Raw genomic sequence first — 24830 nt, 5'->3', positions numbered from 1 at the left:
CATAGCATAGGAGCAGGGATGTCGAGTAGGTGACAAGGAGCATAAGGGATGGAAAGCGTCACAGGTCCTAATTATACTGACCTCTTGGTTAGGACATTGTTACCATAGGGTGGGAGGTGGCTTGCTCAGTATCTCACATGCTTTGCACCAGTTAGTGCCTCTAAAAGTGATATTATCGCCACTTGTATGATAAGGAAACAGCTTCAAAGAGACCACACAGTCAGCAGAATATGAATCTGACATTTAAACTAAAGCTGTTTTTGAAAAACCATATGCTTGTCTGATTAACCTTAGTGGTCCTTCATTCTAGCTTGACATTAGAATTGCTTGGAGAGCTATTTAAAACATCAGTGTCTGTATCTTACCCCAAGAGAGCTTATAAATTAGTATCTTTAAAAAGTGAAAATTCCAGTTAAATCTATCCAACATGATGGGGCCCCTCTTGTGAACTGTTGCAGGAAGATGTTCTGTTTCCCTTCCTACCCCTTCTATGGCTTTAGTAATAGCATAAATCAATTAGAAAAGATAACGCTGGCCCTTCGCCACTTCCTAACCTCTAATTCACCTTAGAAAAAAAATCACTTCCTGGCATGAGAATTGGCCATCTGTTGAAACTGCAGTATCGGTGAATCTACCCATTAGTTTCTATTTGGTGGATCCAATTTTTAAATACTCCACCTTCCTGCATTGTTAGACACAGTGAGAATTCCATTCTAGAATCCATGCCCCTGCCTTCCTATAAGCTATCTATTGAATTCCTCCATATTTTGTATGGGATTACCACTGCCTCCCCACTTGATTCACTTTTGTTACTTCAGAGTTCCATCTTCACCCTCCACTTTTATCATAAAGAGTTGCTGAGCTTCTGCGTTTATCTCAGTCTACTCTCACATTATCATGTTCCTCCCTAAGGAGAACTACCACCACTCTTTCAGCACCAGCCTGACTGCTCTCTGTGACCTCAATTCCAATATGCAGCTGCTCATTTGGAATCTAACCATCGGTGTTGCTGCAGATCAAGGGTGACTGGAGCTTAGAGGTGTTGTTGCCCAGGAGCCAGTGTCACTTTCAGTACAGGTCTTGCTCTATTCAATATGTAGGATGCAGAACTAAGAAAGATAGCCTCTTTAGCTCCTGAAGGGAACAAGAACCCACCATGCCTTTGAAGCTTATCTCCTAAGCCCTAGAGCATTAAATCAAAAGATTCCTTAGCATATTATTTTAATGGAATGTCAGGGAAATACAAACTAGAGGAGCTATGCTCTTGAAGTGTTTTTGCCTTCATCTAGTCCCTCTATATATTATTATTGCAAAACACAAACTGAAGGTATGATTGTTATAGCCATGGCTTATTGGCTGTTAACTGCATACTTTTTTTGTACTGGTACAAAATGGTATATAGAAATGGTTTTTTTTTTTACTTTAAATATATTGCTGTAAGACTGGTAAGATGGCTCAGAAAGTAAAGATGTTTGCTGCTAAGACTTGAGTTTCAGGAATCCACATGTTGAAAGGAAAGAACTGGCTTTTACAAGGTGTCGTCTGACTTCCACATGTATGTTGTGGCACACCCATGCACATATTCACTTTTCTCTCTTCAGTAATAAATGAATGACCATGTGAAGCAAATGAAGATTTATGTTAAGAAGTATGATTTATTAGTGACCTACAGTTTTCTCATTTCTGAAATTAGTCTTGTTAAATAAAACATGCCATTCTCAATAATGATGGTTCAATACATATATGCTCTTCATTTATGACAAGTGAATTTCATTAATTTTACTAGACAAACTGTCTAAGTCACTGTTCTATTGCTGTGAAGAGACACCATGACCAAGACAACTCTTATAAAAATAGAGCACTTCATTGGGAGCTTGCTTACTGCACCAACCAAAGACAATACAGGCAGTAAATATTGAACCCCCTACTCAGATCTAGCCAAGAGGCAGAAAATTATCCACAGTCATGTGAAGAGTGGGGACTGACTCTGACATGAACTCTGGTGACCCATATTTGACCACTTCCCCTTTGTGGGGAGGCCTGGTGGCACTCAGAGAAAGAATAAGCAGGCTACCAAGATGAGACTTGATAGGCTATGACCATATGGTGGTGGAGGAGGTCCCCTTTTGTCACAGATAGGGGAGGGGAATAGGGTGAAAGAAGGAGGGAGGGAGGAATGGGAGAAGACAGGCAAGGGGATAAAAGTTGAGATGTAATCTGAATAAATTAATAAAAATGTTAATAAAAATTGCTTAAAGTTTTAGACATTTAGTCTATTTTTATTATGGCTGGTGGCATACAGGCAGGAGCTGAAGCAGCCACTGAGAGCTATATATGCTGATCCACAGGCAGAGAGAGAGAGAGAGAGAGAGAGAGAGAGAGAGAGAGAGAGAGAGAGAGAGAGAGAGAGAAAGCCTAGTGACAAACTTCCTCTAACAAGGGTATGCTTCCTAATCCTTCTAATCCTATGGAAGAGTTCATTGCCCAGCAACTAAACATTCAAATATGTGAGCCTAGGGAAGCCATTCTTATTCAAATTACCACACAAGGTAAAATACTTTAAAAGTTTTTAAAAAGAATTATTTTTTTAAAGATTTTACAGCCTCTAGTTTTAAAATAACATTTTAATTTAAAATGTAATTATATAATTTCCCCCTTTCCCATTTCCCTCTAATCCCTTCCCTCTAACACAGCTGTTCTCAGTCTGTGAGTTACAACCTCTTTGGGCTTCTCAATTCAGATATTCTGTATATAAGATATTTATATTATGATTCATTTTTTTTAAATCTTGTTTTTATTGTTTTTGTTTGTGAGGTTATTTTTTTTTTAATCTAATCACTTTACAGCCTGATCCCAGCCACCTCCTTTGTATCCTCCCAGTCCCAGCCTTATGTCCTCTTCCCCATTTCTACTTTTCCTTCCTCTCAGAGAAGGGGAGGCTACCAATAGACACCAACCCACCATGGCCCCTCAAATCACAGCAGGATTAAGTGTATCCTCTCTCACTAAAGCCAGACAAAGCAGCCTGCAAGGGGAAGAGATCCAAAGGCAGGTGACAGAGTCAGATCTAGCCCTTACTCCCATTGTAGGAGACCTACATGATGACCATGTTTCACATCTGTTACCTATGTATAGGGGATCTAGGTCTGACCCATGCAAGCTCCTTCGCTGGTGGTTCAGTCTCTGTGTGTCGCCAAGAGCCCAAGTCAGTCTATTCTGCAGGTCTTCTTGTGGTGTCTTTGACCCCTCCAGACCCCTCAATCCAACTCCTCCACAAAACTCCCCAAACGCAGCCTACTCTTTGAATATATGAGTCCTCCAATAATGAATGATATCCACTCACTTATAAGTGGCCATTAGCCATAACATACAGGATAACTATGCTACAATCTACAGACCCAAAGAAGCCAAGGAGTGCCCAAGGGAGGATGCTTGAATCTCACTTATAAAGGAAATAAAATAGACATTATGATTCATAACAGTAGCAAAATTACAGTTATGAGGTAGCAACAAATAATTTTATCATTAAGGATATCCACAACTTGAGGAACTATATTTAAAAAGGGTTACAGCATTAGGAAGGTCAAGAACCACTCCTGTAACACCTCCCATGTCTCCTACCCTATTCCTTATCAAACTGATGGCTCTTCTTCCTCCTTCTCCTCCTCCTTCTCCATCTATTTGTCCTCCTCTTCCACCTACTCCTCATCCTCTTCTTCTTTTATTTTTAACACACACACACACACACACACACACACACACACAAACACACACACAAAACCTGCTTAGTCCATTTAGTGTTGCCTGTGTATATATGATTTCAGAACTGACCATTTGGTATTGGAATACCCTAGGAGAGACTAATTCTCCCTACAGAAGACTTTAGTTGTCTGTAACCATTTTTCTAGGAGTGGATCTTGTGAGATTTCCCCCTTCAAGTTAGCAAGTCTATTGGTGTTGTCATTCTTTGGCTCTTATATAGGCAGCCATATTGTCGAGGTATCATGAGTATAGCTGTCCCTGTCATTTTTACAAGGACCAATCTCAAAGTTGACTTCCTGTTTCTATGGCTCTTACAATCTTATTGACACCTCTTCCATGAAATTCCCTAAGCCTTGGGTACAGGAGTTTCACTGTAGATGCGTCCCTTGAGTCTGAGCCCACCATGATAAGTTTTTCTCTGTATTTTAACTATTGTGGGCTTTTTTTGGGTAATGGCCTGAATTTGCTGCATGAAGAAATTTCTTTGATAAGAACTCCATTCTTTTGTAGGTATAAATATGAGTTTTACAATACAGATAATGATTATACGAATCTGGTGAAGTGGTGATGGGAAATTCTTCTCTAAGATCCGTGACCTCACAAGCCCTGGATATTGGCTACATTCTCAGTACCAGGAATATTTCTCTCCTATTGATTTGGCCTTAAGTCCAGTTAAGCATCTGTTGGTTACAGCCAAGCCAGAAGCCAACATTGCGTCTTTAGGAAGATCTTTCCATTCTTGTTATTGTTTGTGATTCGTAGTTGTCATGGATGGATAGGAATATTGATTACTCTCTCCCTTGACAACTTGCCAAAAATCTTCTAGTATTATGAAAAGAAGATCTCAGAAAGGAGCTTTTCTGGTCAGATCCAGCATGAATATTCTAAACTGTAGGGTGTCTTCACCAACAAAACTTTAATACTTTTAATCTCTGGGAGATGATGATGAGCAATAAAAATAGGCTGTAATCCTTTGGGAATATTTTGCCTACTCTGACCAATAACCTGGTCAAAGGTTTCACAAGACTAATACTGTGGTGTTGTGTCAGCCAAAGTGTGTTCAACATGAAGTACTTATAGAAGATATGAAGCTACAAAGGGGCCATTGGAAGGGGAGGATGGAAAGCAGTTACTAATAATGTGGAGAGATAATAAGAAGGGCAAAGAGGTTTAAGCAGGGAGAAGTGAGGGATGGTGAAAATAAGGGGCATGGAGAAACAACCAAAACAAAGTGGGTATGAAAAAGTCATATTGAAATCTATTATCTTGTAATAAAAATTTAAAGTATAATATATTTCTTAGTTACTGTTCTACTGCCATGAGAGAAACTTTCTTATTTAATGTTCTATTGCTATGAAGAGGCACTCTGACCACAGAAATTCTTATGTAAAAAAAAAAAAAAAAAAAAAAAAAACCCATTTAATTGGGGCTGGCCTACAGTTCACAGTCCATTATCATCATGACAGGAAGCACGGCAGCATTCAGGCAGACAGGGTGCTGGAGAGGTAGTTGAGATTGTTGGGAAGCAGAAAGATAGAGTGATATTGGGCCTAGCATGAGCATCTGAGACCTCAAATCCCACACCCAGTGACACACTTCTTCCAACTAGGCCACACCTACTCCAATAGGGCCTTATCTCCTAACATGCCACTCCCTATGAGCCTATAGGGGATCGTACTTGTTGAAATCACCACATTTCCTCTCCCTGGACTCCATAGGCTTATAACCATATCATAGTGCAAACATGCATTTAGTCCAACCTCAAAGACCCCATCCAAAGGCTATCACAGTCAACTCTGTTTAAAAGTCCATAGTTCAAAGTCTCTTCTGCAGCTCATGGCACTTTCTTAACTGTAACCCTTTGTAAAACCAAAATGAAAAAAACAGAGCACATACTTCCAATATACAATGGCACAGAACATACATTACCATTCCAACAGAAAAGAAAGGAACATAGCAAGGAAATACTGGGCCAAAGAAAGATCGAAACCCAGCTGGGCAAACCCCAAACTCTGCATCTCCCTCCATGTCTGATGTCAAATCATTTCAGCTTTATTGATGGCAACAAACTTCTTTCTTATGGGCTGGTTCCACTTCCTGTTAGCAACTTTCCTTGACAAGCATCCCATGACACTTGCATCTGCAATATCTTGGGGTCTCCAAGGCAATTCAGGCTTTGCCTCCACAGCTTCAAACAATGTTCTCTCTCGGGCTCCTTACAGAAACAGTCCTGACATATGCCTTGTCTTAGCAACTTTCCTTTGTCACAAAGGGAGATTTCATAACCCCTTTATTGTATCCTTGATACTAAATTCAGTACCATGTGATTGAATCTGTCAATTTCTGTTACTTTCTGGGCTGGAATATGGCTCCCTCATTCAAATACATTTGCACCAGCTTTTTGTTTTTAATGGCTTCCTTCACTGTCTAAACTTGATGATCCTGGAACTCTCTCTCTAGAGCAGGCCGACCACAAACTCAGAGATCCCCCTGCCTCTGCCTCTAGAATGCTGTGCTTAAGGGTATGTACCACTATGCTGGCCCTAAGGTTTTCTTTAAACTCATTTTCATTTTTCTTTAATTTATTTTCACAAGTTGGAAGCTTAGCTAGGTGGGGTCTTTCTCTGAGGTCACCATTCCATCTACACCAACTAGCATAAGGCTTTTCTTTATTCTGCTATGGTTCACTGTGCCCCTTTCTCCACACACTGTACATTTTGTATTTTCCTTGTTCAGCATGCTCCTTTTCATTATAGATCTGCATAAGACTAATACCACAAGACACAGCTAACACTAAGCTATTTTGAAATAGCTTCTTCCAAAGCTGTTAATCCAAAACTCTTCATTTTAGCCTTAGGCAGATTGTTTGCCCTAGGGCAGAAAGCAGCCACATTCTTCACCAAGATGACACAAGAATGATCCTTAGGCCATATACTAATTTCTTTCTCCTCTGAAACCTCTTGAGCCAGGCCCACACAGTTCAATTTACTCTCGGCACCACTGTCTTCCGTGCTTGTACGAGTATGGCCCATTAGGCCCCACTTGAAACATTCAACTGATTTTTCTAATCCCAAGTCCACATTCCTCCAAACAAAAGCATGACCAGTCCTATCACTACAATACTGCAGTCCCTGGTACCAATGTCTGCCTAGCCAAAGTTCTATTGCTGGGAAAAAGCACAATAACCATGCAATGCAGATATGGTGCTGAAGAAGGAGCCAAGAGTCTACAGATGAATCAGCATGCACCAGGAAGAAAGTGATGCAGGGTCTGTCTTGACACATCTATCATATTTCCTCCAACAAAGCCACAACTACACCAACAAAGCCACACCTCTTAATAGTGTCATTCCTTATGAGCATATAAGGGGCATTTTCATTCAAACCACCACAGAAAACACAAACAAAAAAAACCTCTAGAAGAAATAATTTATTGGGGTCTAATAGTTCCAGACGGATAGAGTCCATAAGGATCACGGCAGGAAACATATTATCATACAGGCTGGCATAGTAATGAGTAATGAAACAATAGCTGAGAGCTTATATCAGACCCACAAGCAAAAAGCAGAAAAAGTATCTCATTGGGAATGTTGTAGGCTTTTGCATCCCCAAAGCTTGCCCCCAATGACATTCCTCCTCCAATAAAGACACACTTCTTAATTTTTCCCGAACTGTTCCACCCACTAGGGACCAAGTATTCACATACATGAGCTTGAGGGGACCATTGTAACACACCCACACCATACTTTACTCTCTAAGAACAGTACAATATTGTAGCATCCCATCTTTTGTTTTCACTAGTCATAAATAAGTAATAATTAGAAGATGCATAAGGTACAACAGCTGAGTCTGTTACTGAAGCCAAATTTTTATATGTGGTACATGCACAGGAGTTTTTTTTTTTCTTAAAATTAAGTAAAACTTATGTGAATGGGTATACCATTTCATTTATAATAAACACCAAATTCTTTGCAATTTATTTTAAGTAAAAAAATCCAATTAGAAAGTAATCATTTCATTACTGAATATATTAACTTTAGCATATTAAAATCATCTCCCCAGTGTTACATTTTTAAATCAATTTCTGTCATTTATTTCTTTGTTTACAAATTAATATTCATACCATGTGTACTGGGCATTATGAATACAATGACGCTAAATAGACTTCTCTCTCTTTGCTTCGAAAATTTAATACAAAACATCATTTTCTCTGTGTGCCTGTAAGGCTTGTAGAAACTTGTCTGTGAACACTAGAACTCTCCAGTACCTTGATTTTTTTTTTTTTTTTTTTTTTTTTTTTTTTTTTTTGCATTTCCATCTCAAGCTAAGCTCTAAACTGAAAGCATCAGACATGATGACATGTCGTCTAATTAATGGCTGAAAAACCTGAGTCAAGAATTGAAATACTTTACATGTCTCAATATTCATCTTGTTTACTGCTTAGTGAGAATGAGCACTTTTCAAGGACAATTCACTGCTAGGGATAATCTTGATGTAAATAATTATATATAAAATTGATGAAATAAGGATGCACTCTCCATGTCCTTGAAAAAAGAAAACTCTGTAAACTGTAAAGTCTCAGGACAACTGCCATTTGCTGAAGCCCTTCATTTGTATTTGTGAGTAACAGTTATAAGAAAGAACCAATATTACCTATTACAGACTAGTTATAGTTAATGTCACAAGTTGAGCATTTCGATGGTGTCTTTCAAGACTTCTATTATCTACTGACTTGACTTCTGCTACTATGATGCTATTAATCCCCCAATAGCCTGTGGACTGCAGAAATGCCAGTGGAGATAGATGCTTTTGCTTTGGTTATCTAGGAATAGGGTTATATTGAAACCAACTGTGTCCTATGTTCCATTCCTTTTTGAAAATATATGTACAGTTATTAATATTGTAGCAACTATGGTTTTATATGAGTATAAGATTGAACAGTAGCAACATAATAAATTAAGTTAATGTGTGTGAAAGTAAAGAGATGAATACTGGTCCCAGTGTATTTATCGACAAGAATCTCATAGTTGTGTGCCAGGGAAATAAAACTTCTGATTATTCAATGGCTCGGACAAAAGAAACCTGAGAAGTGCTATGCTCCTAGTTTATGAAACAGACTACTGGCATGGCTAAAGTGATGGTGTTTTATGGGAGAAGAGGCATATTTAGAGACCATCATCTACTGAAAAACTACTAAGCGAGTGACAGTCTGTATACTGCTTCTGTACCAACCCTGCATCCTAGGCACATCTGTTGAGAAGTCAAAGATCACGAGCCTCTGGGTTTCTTGATATTCTTCACAGCATATTTCTTGGACAATTGGTGGTCATGTGATAGAGTAGCTAAGAGCATTGGACAGCCTAGAATCCTTTTCATATTTTCTATCTGTCAAGAGACCTCAGGAAATAATTTTACCTTTAATATTCTTAGGTTTTTTTTTTCATTTTGAAAGTGAAAATAGCAATATCAAACTGCAAAAGTTGACAGAATGTATTGAGCTGTCCTATGCAAAGAACTTAGCTCTATGTCTTATGGACAATACATATTCACATAGCAGTTAAATTGCAAACATTTTTATATTCTTCACTGATTTTATTTTTTTTAGAAGGTAATATTGTTAGGAGAGGAGAGAATAAGTCTCTTTATCTTAATATTCTAAATTATAGCTTCCTCTCTTCCAGTACTATATTCTTCATTTCTAATAACCTATTAAAGTGTTTATTCCATTCTGAGTACATGAATTTGTACGTTCAAGGGTTTTCATGAAGTTGCTTCTTTGATTTCTGTTACTTTCCTTCTGGCATTTATTTTGTGGAATATATTCAATGGTCAAAGGAAAACTTTAAACACACTTCCTCCGTAAAGTTTTTCTCTCCCTTTCAGAATTATTGGCTTTCTCCCTGGTATTCTTGCAAAACAACATGGTGTTCCTTTTATGATATTTGGTCATTTGTATGCAAATTTCTCCCCTTTGATAGCATATGAGCTCCTTGAGGGAGGAGAGCGCAGCGTACTTGTTCTTATTAGACATAACCAGTAAAAAGAAAGCTTTAAAACATAGGCTTTGGGAAAACAAATACTGAGAATCTTTCTGGCCAACGATGTCGGTTGTATTAGGAAAGACACCAAGAAAAGAAAAGAATGAACAGACATGCTGTTTGATTTTCTGTGGAAATACAGCAGTAAAACACAACCACATGGGAAAGCCCATCGGAGTATCATTCTTTGCAGCAGCAGTTTCAGAGAGTGGTTGAGAAAACATATTTTATTCATGTATTATTTTCAAAGTCTATCCATGTGTAGTTATAAAATATCAGAAAATTGCCTTTTTAATGCCTGTAATTTTTTCTCCTCACATAAAAGAAAGATACCTCCAGTCATTAAAGATAATTCACTAATCAAGACTCTAATGATAATGCTGTATTTTGATGCCACTTCAAAATTCTCAAAATACAGAAATAACATCACTTAAAATGTATATTCCTAAAATACAGGAAAGAAAAACAAATTGTAATTATTATAATGCAGTCACAATCACAGTGTGGTTAATGTCATTGTGACAGACACTTGAATATGTATTCATAATTGCTGGTATAGAAACATACAAGCTTTATATTTTGAGAAACTTAGTTTTAAAACAATTACTTGTGATATTGTCAGTTATACATGCACTTTGCTAATGTAAGTGTGATCTTTTGGGGGAAATATTAAGGAAAAAAATTCTTTGAGAAGGTCAATCAACCGTCCCAAGAAGCTCATGTCCCTTCAGATACTGAAAAAACAGAATGTATAATTTTTTTTTATAATTGTTAATTGTTTATTGGGAGAAAGCACTCCGTAGCCCACATACTCATGTTTCACAGTTCAGGAACACAGGTCAGAGAGGAACTTCCATGGAGCTTCCAGAGAGCTCTCTGCATTCAGAAATCACTTAGCACTCTGAAAGATACCAGCCTTCCTCATCTCTTCAAAATCTTTCATAAAATCATAATTTCTGTAGAAATCTGCATACGCCTTCTTTCTTCGGTCAGCCACGCCAAACTTACAGGAAGCCGCAACTCCCAGGGCCACAATGAATGCGCCCACAATGTGAATCCGCAGACGCCTGGCCAGAAGACCACGCATCTGAGGTTTCGGCAGCACACTGGAACTCATGGTGGTGATTACCTCGCCTCCACACCAACGTCCTTGACTGGTCTCCCAGAAACGGCGACCAGAATGTATAATTTTTAAATACAGCTTCATGTTAAGTCAGACATCCTTCAAGAACAGAGTAATGGATGAATTGCAAGTAGTGACGTGACTAGTTCTCTACTTCCTCTAAAAACAATATTCATGGAACATTTTAAATGAACGTACAAAGCATTCTATAAGTAAAACTGCTTCTTAATTATTATGATTATTATGATGATGACTGTGTTTATGAGTTTTCTAAAACACAAATATTGGCTTTGGAAATTTTAATTAGACTATTAAGTCCAAATTTTTTCATGGCATCTGAAAATAATATTTCAAAAATAACTCCTTATGACTACTGCTTTCTGACAATACTCAAAAAAGTATAACAGGAATATTTGAAAATTTATTTTTTTCATTTTAAGAACAAAGAATAAAGGAAACAAAAACATAAACCTCAAATATGGTCAGTATAAAAACTACCTATATCAATAACCATTTTGAATGCCAATGGTCTAAGAACTCTAACTGCAGGACAGAATTTGCCAATGCATACCAAAAGGAAGACCCAACTAAATGTTCAAAACAAGAAAGCTACTTTACATATAAAATCATATATAAGCTAAAATCAAAGGCAGAGATGGTGATATGATGCTAACACTAATCGTAATATATGTATATGTATATTTCTATCTTAGTGACACTTTTTTGTTGTCAAAAGAAGGTTCAAAAACCCAGGTGAAATCAAATATTGCAGTAATCAGGTGTATTCATTCAACTGTTAACTACTGACTATTGCATCCAAATTACAAAACACATTCTTGACTTTTAGAATTATTTAATTCACACTCTACAAAGCCCAGTAAAATTTAGCAATAAGTCAATAATAGAAAACTGACCCCCAATGCACACTTACAAATAACATATGGGTCATGGGGAAAATCTCAGCAGAAGCTTCAAATTATTTAAAATGTCTGAAAATAAAAAAAAATACCTCAAATTATGAGGGATGCAACGAATGCAATGCTTGGGCAGAAGTTACTAGCACTGAACATGTATTTAAAAAAAAAAAAAAACAAAAAGATTGTTAAAATCAACAATCTAATCTTACCCCTAAGGAAACTAGGAAAGGTACAGTAAATCTAAGCCCAATATGAAGAAAAGAAACAATAAAAATTACATCAGACACAAGAAAAATTGAAACTGTAAAACAGGGAAAAAATAAACTAAACTGAGAACCAGTTAATTTTCAAAGGTCCATAACATAGATAAGCCTCTAGCAAGACAGAGAACACAAGTCAGTAACAAATTAATAGAAATAAAAGTGGGGACACAACTAAAGAGTGTAAACTAATTGTTAATAAGAGAATGCTACAAGCATATCTATGCTCACAGTTTTATAACCTAGATTAAGCTAAGCATCTTCTTGTCAAACTCATACAAGGAAAAAGACAGGACATAAATAGATCTGTACCTAGTATATAAATTAAAGGAATGGATAACAACCTTAAAAAACATAAAGCATTGTATCCACATAGCTTTACCAGTGAATTCTCTTAAAATATAAAGAAGAAATTACAACAATTAACTACAGTCTCATGTTCAAGTCATGGGGCTGCAGAGATGGCTCAGTGGTTAACAGTACAAACTGCTCTTCCAGAGGTCCTGAGTTTGCTTTCCAGTACTCATGTCTCGCCACCACCTGCAAATCTCTGGATTCTATCAACACTAGCACTTGATGCATATGCATATATAAACATACACAGGCGCATTCACACACACACACATAATCAAAAATATTCAAACCTTAACAGCGGAGAAAGATGCAATATTTATTATGCTCATTAGTCTCAGAATGTACAGACAACAGCCTTCACAGATCAAGTGGAGTATGAAACAACAGTGTGACTAAGAGTGATCCATACAGAATGAAAATTACTGTGAAACCTTCAGATGACATAACACGAGCAAATGGTCAGTGTTTGAATCTAATGGATGCAGCCATTCAAGCATTCCATCCTCTGGACATCCCAATGCTCCAATAAATAAACTTCTTCATTATTATAAGGTTTCAATTACTAAAACACGAAGGAAAACTGTTCCAAATTTTATAAAACATGTCAATACAAATTAGAATGTATGGTTTTCATATAAATGTGAGATACTGCTATGAAAGTATATAAAAGCTGTCTATGAACAAAAAAATCAATGTTAAAATTACATTGTGAGTATAAAGGGGAACAGTTAACTTAGAAATATGGTTGATTTTTATTTCCTGTGGCGGACATTAAACTTGTTTTGCCTTTTTCTGTGGTTTAGTTCTATATTATGGTTAAAGATGTCACAATTTACAAAATCCAGAGCTGCAACAAATAGCACCTTGCTGAAGGAAATCACCAAGTCAGCACTAACAGCACTTCTGTCTGAAATTTCTCTAGAAGCACTTCAAGGGATCACAGACATGGCAGTTAACAGCATGGGAACATGGCCAACATGGAGCAAGAAAAAAGCAAGCATGAGCTGGCTTCCTTTTCCTTACACAACACACATTGTGTTATGTGCTCCAAACTTAAAGCAACTGGACAAATTTGCTGGAAGGACAAAATCATAGATCTAAATGGATCAGATTTCAGAGATTTTCCCAACCCTGATCCCTGGAAGAGGCACCATGTGGAGCTGTCCACAGGCTTGCTCAATGTAGTGTGATCTATATGTTTTTCCTACGCTTGTAAATTCTTCCGAGTGGAAAGCACACCGTGTAAAACTTGTGATTTGCAGCAAGCAACTCATCTTGTGGAGGCTCCATTCAGTCAGCAAGTCATTTTTCACGTGGCTTTCTGACTGTGGAGCATTTTTAGAAAGACTTTCATATTGGCTGCTTTGGTAAGTGTTCTTAATACCATCTGCTGCTTGCTTCCAGCTGCTATAGGGAAGTGTTATAGTTTTACAATGGCTTAGGAAATTTGGAGCTGACCCTGTAGCTATTAATTTATAATCTATGTGTGGAAAAGAATAACATCATAATAGATTCTGACAAGGAAAAGTCTTTGAACGTATTGTAGAAATGGTTAGCATGTATGATTAGCACTGTTTTGTTTTGTTTTTTTTTACATTAAAGTATATTTTAATGAGCCCCATTTACTCTGCATTTAGAATGTGTGTGTAAGCAATTCATCTGTTAGGTGATTTAACATCACCTTCATCTCACCTATAGTGAAGGTATTGTCTTTCAGCTTGTTTAAACAAATAATTAACCTCTTGAATCTGGTAGCAGCAAAAATAACTCAGTGGAACTGGTAACGAATTTTATTGAGGGCTAATCGCATAGCTTAATTAATTGAAGGGCTTCTTTTCACTTAAAGAAAGAAATGGTACAGATATAGAAAGACATTAAAAAGCAGAAAAGCCTGTTACTCAGAAGAGACTTTCTCAAGATAGGTAGCAGTCAGTGAGGAGAAAATGCTGCTTTTGACTGGGTTAGTCTGAAGAACAAAGAAACTGGTATTGAAGTTTGCAGCCCTGACACCTCAGCCAACTACACAAACTGAAGACATTGTCTTTAACCCTTACACATCTGTATCCCTTAGATTACTTTTTTTACTTAATCATTATATAACATCTGTGCCGAAAGATCTGGCGAGTGCTTGGGTGTCTATTCAGGCCTTAATCTGTCCTGTTGCCCTCACTCTGAGGGTCATTTCTTAAGATTTGGGAGAGTAGGCATCAAGCAACTTCATTCTTCAGCAGATGTGCTTCTAGTGCTGGCATTGCCTCACCTTCACAGTTCCTTAGACTGTGTGCAAAGAGTTTGGTAATCTCAGTCAAATGTCACCCTGCTTTGACAAATATGATTGAATATGTTCTGTTAAGTTCAGTTTGATCCTTAACAATCTAGTTTATTGTCTAAAATATCTGCCTATTAGAAGATTGACAAATGGCTCAATGGGAAAAAGCTCTGGCCACCAACCCAAAAAATCTGACCTGGATCCTCAGGACCTGCACGGTGAAAAGAGAGAAGCAAATCCTTAAAGTTGCTGTCCTTTGATGAGCTCATGCTTGCCACAGCAGCCGCACACATATATACATATACACACACTCATAATAAAATAATGTAATGTAATTAATAACATTAAAGTATCGTGTGTAAGATAACTGAAAAGGATTGCCTCTGTCTCTTAAATGAGCAACTAGCTTTCCACAAGCCCTTTAATCAACATGGAGAAGCCCCCACGATAGAGATCGTTTCTTTCCTCCATCACTAGAGACCACTCTCCTCTGCCACATCATTGGAATATTCAAGAGTTCTGTTCCCCAGAGTGTCTTAAAACTTTAGCTCTCTAAAAAGTTTTGCTCGATATTGGAAATGAAGCAGACTGTGTAATAATACAAAAGGTGTTTAATTATGTATAAAACAGATCATAGTTGGAAAAATCAAAGGAAATTAGAAGCATTCGAGTGGTGAGAGGGAGCAAGGGTTAATGCAAGCACAAGCAGCAAGCATATCGGGAAAGCACTTACATCAAAGAGACCCTTAAAAATCAGCCGGGTTGCCCTGTCCAGCCTCCATATGGGGCTTTCCCCCTGTCTTATTTACCCTATTTGGGCCTGTCTGGCTCTTGTCTCTTGAAGGTCTGCTCGCTTCTGAAGAGGAAACAGAGGAGGAGTGGATCTAGGGGACAGGAGAGTTTGTGGGGAGCTGAGAGGAGGTGAGTGAGGGAAAACTGTCCTTGGGATGTATTGTATAAGAGAAGATTCTTTTTGAAATAAAAAAATTAAAAATCAGTCATTTCTAAAATAAATGCTATGAAAATGCTTAGATTTATCTTTTTAATTTTATATTTTAGTGTGTGTGTGTGTGTGTGTGTGTGTGTGTGTGTGTGTGTGTGTGTGTGTAGCTCATAAGACAACTTACAGAAGTCAGTTCTATCCTTCTACCACGTGAAACCCAGAGACAGATGCGGGTCATCAAGCTTGTATTTACACTAAGAATACATAATAACATTTGCACAACATAGAAATCCACAGTGTGCAATTCAAGTGTTAAGTACATTCATTTCTAAGAATTCTTGTCATCTACCCTAAGGCTACTAGGAAAAGAGTATTTCGGCTAAAATGTTCTGAAATCTGCTTTGTTTCTAAGACCTCATATTTAGGACTACAAAAATAAGACTATTAAGAATAGGCTGCAGAAATGGCTCTGTAGTTAAGAGTAGCTGCTTTTGTTGAGGACTCAAAATTGGCTGGAGCTACCACACCAAGCAGTTCACCACCTCCTCTTACTTCAGTTCCAGGGGATCTGGAACCCTCTTTAAGCCCCCACTGAAACAGCACACACACACACACATACACACACATACAAATGCCCACCCACACATGCACAGAGTCACTCACATGGAAATTAGGTAAATGTTTAAAAGAAACAATTAGAAAGCTACAGTGTCCTATCCTAAATCTTTCTTTCAAGTTCCTTGCAGTGTCCAAAGCGTTATGCTCTCCTACCACTCTTTTGTATCCAAATAATCTGATAACCTAAGATTTCACGTAGTGTAAACCTCTTTTTTAAGACATATGGATGGGGTGATGCCTTCATCCATGGACAGAGGGCAAACATAACCACATCTGTGCAGTAGGCCAGTCCACCTATTCTTTTTTTTTTTTTTTAAGATTTATTTATTATGTAAACAGTATGCATCAGATCACATTATAGATGGTTGTGAGCCACCATGTGGTTGCTGGGAATTGAACCCATGACCTCTGGAAGAGCAGACAGTGCTCTTAACCGCTGAGCCATCTCTCCAGCCCCACCTATTCTTACTGTCTTATACACATTATTTATTCAAGTGTGTTCACTCGACATTATTCAACCCACCCTTGCTCATGAGAAGGTGATAGTGAACCTGACAGATGACTGCCTCAATCCACCTGGCTCTGACAGATGTCTCTCAAAGATCTTCACCCCCAAATATAAATGTCTGCTTTACAAATCAATATCCAAATAGAACACTGCGTGAGGTCCTGAGGAGACCTTCTCCTACTGTGTTTAAAGTCATGGTCAAGAGTAAATAATTTGCCAGTTGTTTAGGCTTAGTTTTCTTTCTGAGATTTACCCTCATTCTTTAAACTATCCTCCTCAACTGCCTTGATCATGAAATACTTAATATTTTGTATAAATCCTTAAGTACATTACCCCCAAACATTTCTATAACTTATTTCTAGGCTCCATCTTAACACTTCCTTTAGTCTTCCCTTCCTTCCCTGGCCTCCGTATTCTTCTCGTTTCAGAGACCCTCCACCTCCATTGCCTCTGTCAACGCCCTTCTCAAAGTCCTCTCTCGTATTTCAGAAGCTAGGGCAGGGTGTCCTAAAAGCTTTCCAAAGAGAAAAGAGAGAAACACGTCAAGAAACAAATTCATTCCAATGAGGCAAATGCAGATACGTTTTTGAGGAATAAGTATAAAGCAGAAATAAGTTTGGGATTTTTCTGTGATTAAAGAATGGATTGACTCCCCCTCCTGGTGGTACTCAGAGGAAGGATAGCAGGTTACCAAGAAGAGACTTGATACCCTATGAGCATATACAGGGGGAGAAAATCCCCCTCAGGAACAGTCATAGGGGAGGGAAATAAGGGGAAAATGGGAGGGAGGGAAGAATGGGAGGATACAAGGGATGGGATAACCATTGAGATGTAACAAGAATAAATTAATAAAAAAATTTTAAAAAATGGATTGACTATTTTCCAGCCAATAGCGGCCCGATGAAACCAAAGGACCTTGGAGAAACCATAGTGATGTCAGGACCAAAATGCTTCTAGGAGTCTTTTTAGTGTTTTATCAAACATAAAATATAAGCATCTTTCAGCAGCAAAGGGAATACATCAGCAGAAAGATAAGAAGGCAGTCAAAGCAGTCCCATGGCTATTTTAGGTCCATTCATTGTTCAAACCTTACAATTTAACCTGGAGTTTAATATCACAAGAGCACACACTCAATTCTACACTCAAGCACTTGCAGGTCTTGTTTCTCTATCCCTCAGACAGACGGTGGATTTCTAAAGAAAATGTGAGTCTGTGGCAAGACATGCCTTCTCTACCTACTAAATCAAAGATGTCCAACACTAGACACACCAAGAGTGAGATACATCATTTGCACCTCTTATTTTAAAACAGTTATTTATTGTTATTTCATACAAATGGGGGCTTTAGCTTCTTAATAAAAATCTAAAAAAAAACAAGAAGAATACAAGAATGAAAACAAACACCCAAAATCTATATATTCAGTGAGACTAGTAGATAGATATAGTTCAGAATGAAAACACTTATAAGGCTTTCTAAAACTTTAAACTTAAACATTAAAGACTTTTACCAGTAGTACACAAGAATTATAGTCCCTCTATATCTCACCAATAATGAATCTTTTTAATTTGAGCCATTAAAGCATAACATTAATGCTATTTTTGGGTGCCAGATGGAGAAGGATTTTTATGAATTTGAGGTCAGCCTGCTCTACATACTGAGTTCTGGGATAGATAGGGATCCAGGATGAGAATCTGTCTCTAAGATGCATAGGTACAATTTGTATGGCTTTACTAAACAATGCCTTAATTACCACTGTTACTTTTGTACATTTCCCTATCCTCATTTGCTGAGTGAATATATTTTGTGAATTATTTCTTAATTAAGATATATTTTTCATTGTGTTTTATAGATTCAGATTTTGTCCAGCTGGTTGTAGACCATGATTAAATAAATTCTATCATTAATACTTCAGTTAAATAAATAAATGTCAACCTTTGGATATCGTTTCTTTGATTACGAATGGGATCAAACTAATTTTTAATGGTACATTCCAGTCTTACAACAATGTTTACTTGTATGTTTTTCCATTTTTTCCTCTTGAGTGTTATCTCTGTTGTTAACTTGTATGGTTAGTTGTGTATCAAAGGCATGAGTTCTTCCTCAGTTAAAAATACTGTCTTCCACCCTGGGCTTGATTTTAGATGATTTTTAAGTACCTTTCATTGAAAAGAATCTTATATGATAGATGGATATATTCATTATTTTGCCCTTGTGATTGGTATGTTCAGTTTGATGACCTTTTGAGAAACACTTGTTCCCGAATCTCATAGGAAAAGTATCACAACTTCACCCTTATATATTATGGTTCGCTTGTGTCACTTTGGTGCTTCCTACTAAGCCTAGTAGACATGCATGAGGGAGAAATACTCCTTTATTTATTTTTCAATTGTAGTTGCTGTTCTTTTCAGTTTATTTATGTAGTATTTATGTATGTGTATACATGTGTGTGTGCACACGTGTAGTGTGTGGGTGTGCATGCTTGCATGTGTGTGGACACATGTATGTATGCATGTGTGCATGTGTATGTATGTCGATGTGTGTACAACACTTGGTGGCAGGCTCCTTTACTTGATGAGCTATCTCATTGTACCTGTTTCCGTTTTTAAGTGTTCTTTTCCGCTTACGTGCTCCACTGACTTCTTAGTCCAATATCCGTAACGTAACTGTCTAAGCTTCCTATTTGTTACTTTGAGCTGGTTTAATTATTGTATAGCGTTACAAATTATTCATAAGCAGTACAAATCTATGTTATCTTTCAGTATTTTACAACTAGCATTATGTACAACAATCTTATCTTTTAGCCCCTTGTTATTCTTAAATATTCCACAGTAGGAAAATATTTTTAATCCTTAAGCATTTATTTTTAGTGCAGTTTTCATGACAGTAAATATTTCAGAAGACACCAGTACAGCTCTCTCTCTGTTTCAAACTGAAAATATCAGTGTTCTGCTTTCTGGCATTGCTGATGGCTGTTACGGATCTGACTGCGAAGCAAGCTGCCACTTCTTTGCCGGCAATACACATTTATTTACCTATTGCATTTAAACTATTTGTCTTTGTTTTAGATACTTGACATTTTCCCAATTGTACGTATGAATGATTTTTAGCTTGAATTTTATTGTGATAAACTGATTCATATGTAATTGTAAGAAGTAATATAGAGCATGTTTATAGACCCTAGTTGTAGTCAGTTTAAAAGTTTTAGAAACTCAAATGATAATGCCACGAGAAGAATTGACATTGATGTAATCTAACATCTCATTCAGATTTCTCTAGTTTTATGCAATTTTATTAGACATGTTTTTATTAGTCCAGTCAAGAGCTGACACTAAAAACCATGCTTTCCCTTTGCACACTCCTCACTCCTCTGCAATCTCATTGATTTACCAGGACAGATACAAAATTCAGCTGTGTCTAATATTAGTTTATGTTGTATCCCAGCCCTTCTCCATTTTTTCTTATGCTATTCTGAAACATTTATTTTAACCTGACATATTTATTTATTTATTTATTTTGGGTTAAGAAAAAGGGTTTCTTTGTGTAGCCTTGGCTGTCCCGGACTTGTTGGCCTCAAACTCAAAGATATCCATCTCCCTCTGCCTCCCTGAGTGCTGGGATTACAGGTGTGCACCACCACGCCCAGCTGACCAGTGAGTTCTTAACATTATAGTTTTATGACAAGAAAAGATAGCTTCTGTTTTTAAAACAAGTACATTTTTCAGATTTCTAATTCACAAGCTTGCTTGTGAATTACATTACTACTAATTACATTATTTGAAATCTTATTGATTTCATCTATTAGTTACTTTTTAGCTTTGGTGCTTTTCCTTCTGGCTCATTTCTACTGTGAGGGTTTAAATCTTACCATACTACAGATAGAAATTACCAGCTTTGTTATTTTTTGCAATTCTGAGAATTCACATCAGAGCCATGCATAAGATAAGCATTAGGTCTTTCAGTAATCTTCATCCTTAGCTTCAAAACTATTTCTTTGTGAGATGTTTCTTTGTGGTGGCAAATATCCTCTAGGTGAATATGCCTCAAATTTCTGAATGTTCAGAGTTCCCTACATGGTACCTGGTTAGTTCCCTTGCGCTTTACAGAAAAAAATTTAAACATTTTATTTTTCCACTTTCACTCCACATTTAAGATGCTGAAGACCTGCTAAATAGCATTTGTGATCTTTGAGAGTATGAGGCAGGTAAAGAATAGCACCTGTTCAAAAGTTACCTGTATGCATTCGCACGCACTCGTACACAGACACACACACACACACACACACACACACACATCTCTCTCTCTCTCTCTCTCTCTCTCTCATAAGTGTTTCTAAAGACACACTTGTAAATGAGTAGGAGAATTTGGGAAAACATTATGAGATAAAACCAGGCCATACTAGTCTACAAAATTAACCACATAACTATGGAATCTGTGTTTTGTTATTTACTTTTGAGGCTAAAAAAAAAAAAAAAGATGAACAGATTGCCAAAACTTCTTGGCACAAATACAACTAAAACACAGAATGGAACATGGGGGTGAGGGAGAACAGATTTATTTTCCATATTAAGCCCATAAGTTCATTTACTACTGAAGGTTTACGGCAATTGAATTTACAATAATTTACCAGCTGTTTCCTGGGTTTTTTCCCTTTACTTTTAAAATCCACACCTTTGAATTATCTACAAGAGAGTGCAAAAACCAGGGCTATTCCATTTAGGGCATCTTCAGCAGCCTGCTACATTTGGAGAAGGTATGAAATGGAATTTTGGAAGACACATGAGCAAGAATGCAGCCCTGCAGAGGGAAGCTCTTGCCTGGCCCTATAGTTACTTCAAGACAGATAACCACAAGGCTGCAGAAGGTTCTGAATACAACAGATAAGTAGTCCTCAAATAGGACTCCTTGATCAAGCAAGGAGTTAAAATTCTAAGCCTCTTTAAGAGAGGAACCATTATGATGACATTAGTAGGGAAAGGCATTAGGGCTCACATAAAATAAAGGGAGGGAGAAACTTAGGAGTTTGTGTTTGACAATATTCTCATGTAGAGTCTGTAAAGCTAAAACAGCTATGTTAAGTAGTTATAACATCAGGACTAGGCTCCTCTTCTCCTGTGGCCTGGGATTGCTAGGAGGCAATAAAAAAAAACAAGTTTAGGTAGTTATAACATCAGGAGTGAGCTCCTCTGCTTCTCCTGTGGCCTGGGACTGCCAAGGGGGCAGTAATCAAAAAACCCAAGTCACTGAGTCCATGTCAGAGCCCGTCCCAGCTCCCCTTATTAGGAAAATCATATTGGCTATATCTATGTAGGGGACCCAGGTCAAGTCTATGCATGGTCCTTGGTTGGTGCTTTTGTTTCTATAAGCCCCTCTGGACCCTGGTTAGTTGGTTCTGTTGGTCTTCTTGTGGACCTCCTGTCACCTCAAGGTCCTTTTAGCCATCCTCCACATTTTCATAAGACTGCCTACGCTTCACCCAATGTATGGTTGTGAGTCTCCTCATCTCTTTGGATCCACTTCTGGGTACAGCCTCTTAGAGAGGGCATCTATGTTAGTCTCCTGTCTGCAAGCATAGCAGTAGTGTCAGGGGTTGATACTTAGGTCATTTTTCTTTTTCTTGTAGATGTTTCAAATATAATATACTTGATACAATCTCAACTATTCCGCAGGTATATATAAAATATATAAATATGTAATATAAATATAATATATTAACTGTTATGGTAAATGCCTTCTAAACTTTTATTTTTATTTACTTTATCATTATTTTTAGTAGAACTTCTTTATTTTAAGGCACTCAGTGCATCTTGGGAGTGCCTTGTTTAGAAAGGATTCTTTATGCCATGGATAGAGTGATAACTCTCTACCATCACACTAAAGACAAACCACTTTGTGTGTCATTACCCCTTAGTTGTCTCAGTATCTTTTCTTACAACCTTTTTAAAAACCCTCAGTAATAGAAAAATCTCAACTTCTTATGAACTAAGTACATATATATTCTTTGTATTTAGGAGGGTTATTCAGGGTTGTTGATTGATGTGATCATTGCATTTTTCCAATTATTTCTTACGATTGATCAAAGGGATTCTATTTTTTCAGAGATTTGTTGCAGTTACATTTAAATTATGCTGCTTATCATATCCTGTAACTCATTGGAAACAAACAAGAATTATCTTTCACTAGAATTAAATTGAAATTATAAATTAATTAAAAAGAAAGTACTCACTCTTCCAATCCATAAAAACTACCATGTGTCAACTCATTTAGTTAGGTCTTAATTACTGGTCATGTTTATGCCTTCTCCCATTCATAATCTATTAAAAATGTAATTCATTGTTTGTAAGTAAAACTCCTATTTGTCTGATTCCACTTGAGAACTCTCTGAAGCTAATCCCAAAAATTTGATTGAAGTTTTTAGTTTATCCATATGTCTAGCAGTTTTGATAGATCATTCAATCATCCTTTAGCACTGTTTGCAATTTAAAAAATCATACCATCTGTGAAAAATATCAGTTTTGGACTGCAGCCAGGGAATCAGGTAGGCTAACCACAGATCTTCACCTCTCATCTCCACCAAACCTAGTCTCATCCCCAGCTCTGCAGCAGACTACTGCTTCAATCCCCTCTCCCCTGCCCATATCCAGTGGACCACACAGATCTTTTCCTCTTGTCATCTCTCCCTTAACTCATTCTTTATACAAACCTCAAACTTCAGCAGGCACTCACTGGAAACCCACTGGCCTCTCCAGCCAGGAAGCATGCAGGCTAACTGCAGATTGTCACCTTTCCCTTCATACCACCAAGTACAATTCCTAATTCTTGTTGCCAGCTCTTTAGGAGACCTTCTTCTATGGTTCCCTCATTCTCTGAACATCTGGCAATGAAAATTTTAGGAATTCAAACAGGAACCAAAGAGGCAATCCTCACAAACAGAATACAAGGTATGGAAGAAAGAATCCCAGGCACTGAAGACAGGTATTTAAAGGAAAATCAACAAAATAGACAAACCATTAGCCAAACTAACTAAAGAGCAGAGAGACACTATCCAAATCAACAAAAATCAGAAATGAAAAGGGAGATATAACAACAGACACCGACAAAATACAAAGAATCATAAGATCCTACTTCAAAGGCACATATGCCACAAAATTTGAAAATCTAAGGGAAATGGACAATTTTCTTGATTAATTCCACTTGCCAAAATTGAATCAAGATCAGATAAACAAATTTAAACCATCCTATTTCTCCTATAGAAATAGAAGCATCATTGATAGTCTCTCAACCAAAAAAAAAAAAAAAAAAAAAAAAAGCCCAGAGCAAGATGGTTTCAGTGCAGACTTCTACCAGATCTTCAAAGAAGAACTAATACTGATACTCTTCAAGTTACTCCAAAAGATAGAAATGGATGGAACTTTACCAAATTCATTCTGTGAGGCCACAGTCACACAAAGACCCCACAAAGACCCAACAAAAAACAAGAATTTCAGACCAATTTCTCTTATGAACATTGACACAAAAACACTCAATAAAATACTCACAATGAATACAAGAGACTTGAGAAAGAGTAAACTTGACTGTCTGAGTATGCCGGGAGTGCAGGTTAGTAGATTTCCAAATGAAAAGTTGACAGAGACAGTTTTCTACCTGAAAAGTCACCCAAAACTCTCTATAATGTTGGAGTATCTTCTTTACCCTTCTGGCCCAATATATCTGACAGACATATTTGTGAGGCAGGTAGTATTGAGGACTTGTTTACTCTGTCTTGGCAGAGTTTGGCTGTTGACTCTGCCTGCATCCAAGCATGCCCATTTTTTAGGCAGAATTCTGTCTGTGGTAGAAATGAGAAACTTTTGCCTAGTGGCTTGTTTGCCACATTTGAAGCCATCTTGATGCTCTTCATCTTCTTTTAGGTAGGCTGGGTGTTGCCAGGAGTTAACTTGTCTCATTGTCAATGGATCTTTAAAGTAATAAAAACATTTTAAAATGCCATATTCTGCATGTCTCTGGAGTTTTTGAAGACCTTGTCTTTCTATAGAGTCATA

At 37.3% G+C, this 24830-nt stretch overlaps 1 protein-coding gene across 1 annotated transcript; it reads right to left on the bottom strand.

The window, feature by feature from the left end:
- Window positions 1-10673: 10673 nt before the first annotated feature.
- Window positions 10674-10967, bottom strand: LOC127195164 (cytochrome c oxidase subunit 6C-2-like). The gene has a single exon (XM_051152586.1). The coding sequence runs from the start codon at window positions 10914-10916 to the stop codon at window positions 10689-10691; it is 228 nt and encodes a 75-aa protein (XP_051008543.1). The 5' UTR covers window positions 10917-10967; the 3' UTR covers window positions 10674-10688.
- Between the last annotated feature and the right edge of the window lie 13863 nt (window positions 10968-24830).

Source organism: Acomys russatus, chromosome 11, assembly GCF_903995435.1.
Source record: "Acomys russatus chromosome 11, mAcoRus1.1, whole genome shotgun sequence".
Taxonomy (NCBI): Eukaryota; Metazoa; Chordata; class Mammalia; order Rodentia; family Muridae; genus Acomys; species Acomys russatus.
This window is presented reverse-complemented; position numbering and strand designations above follow the sequence as displayed.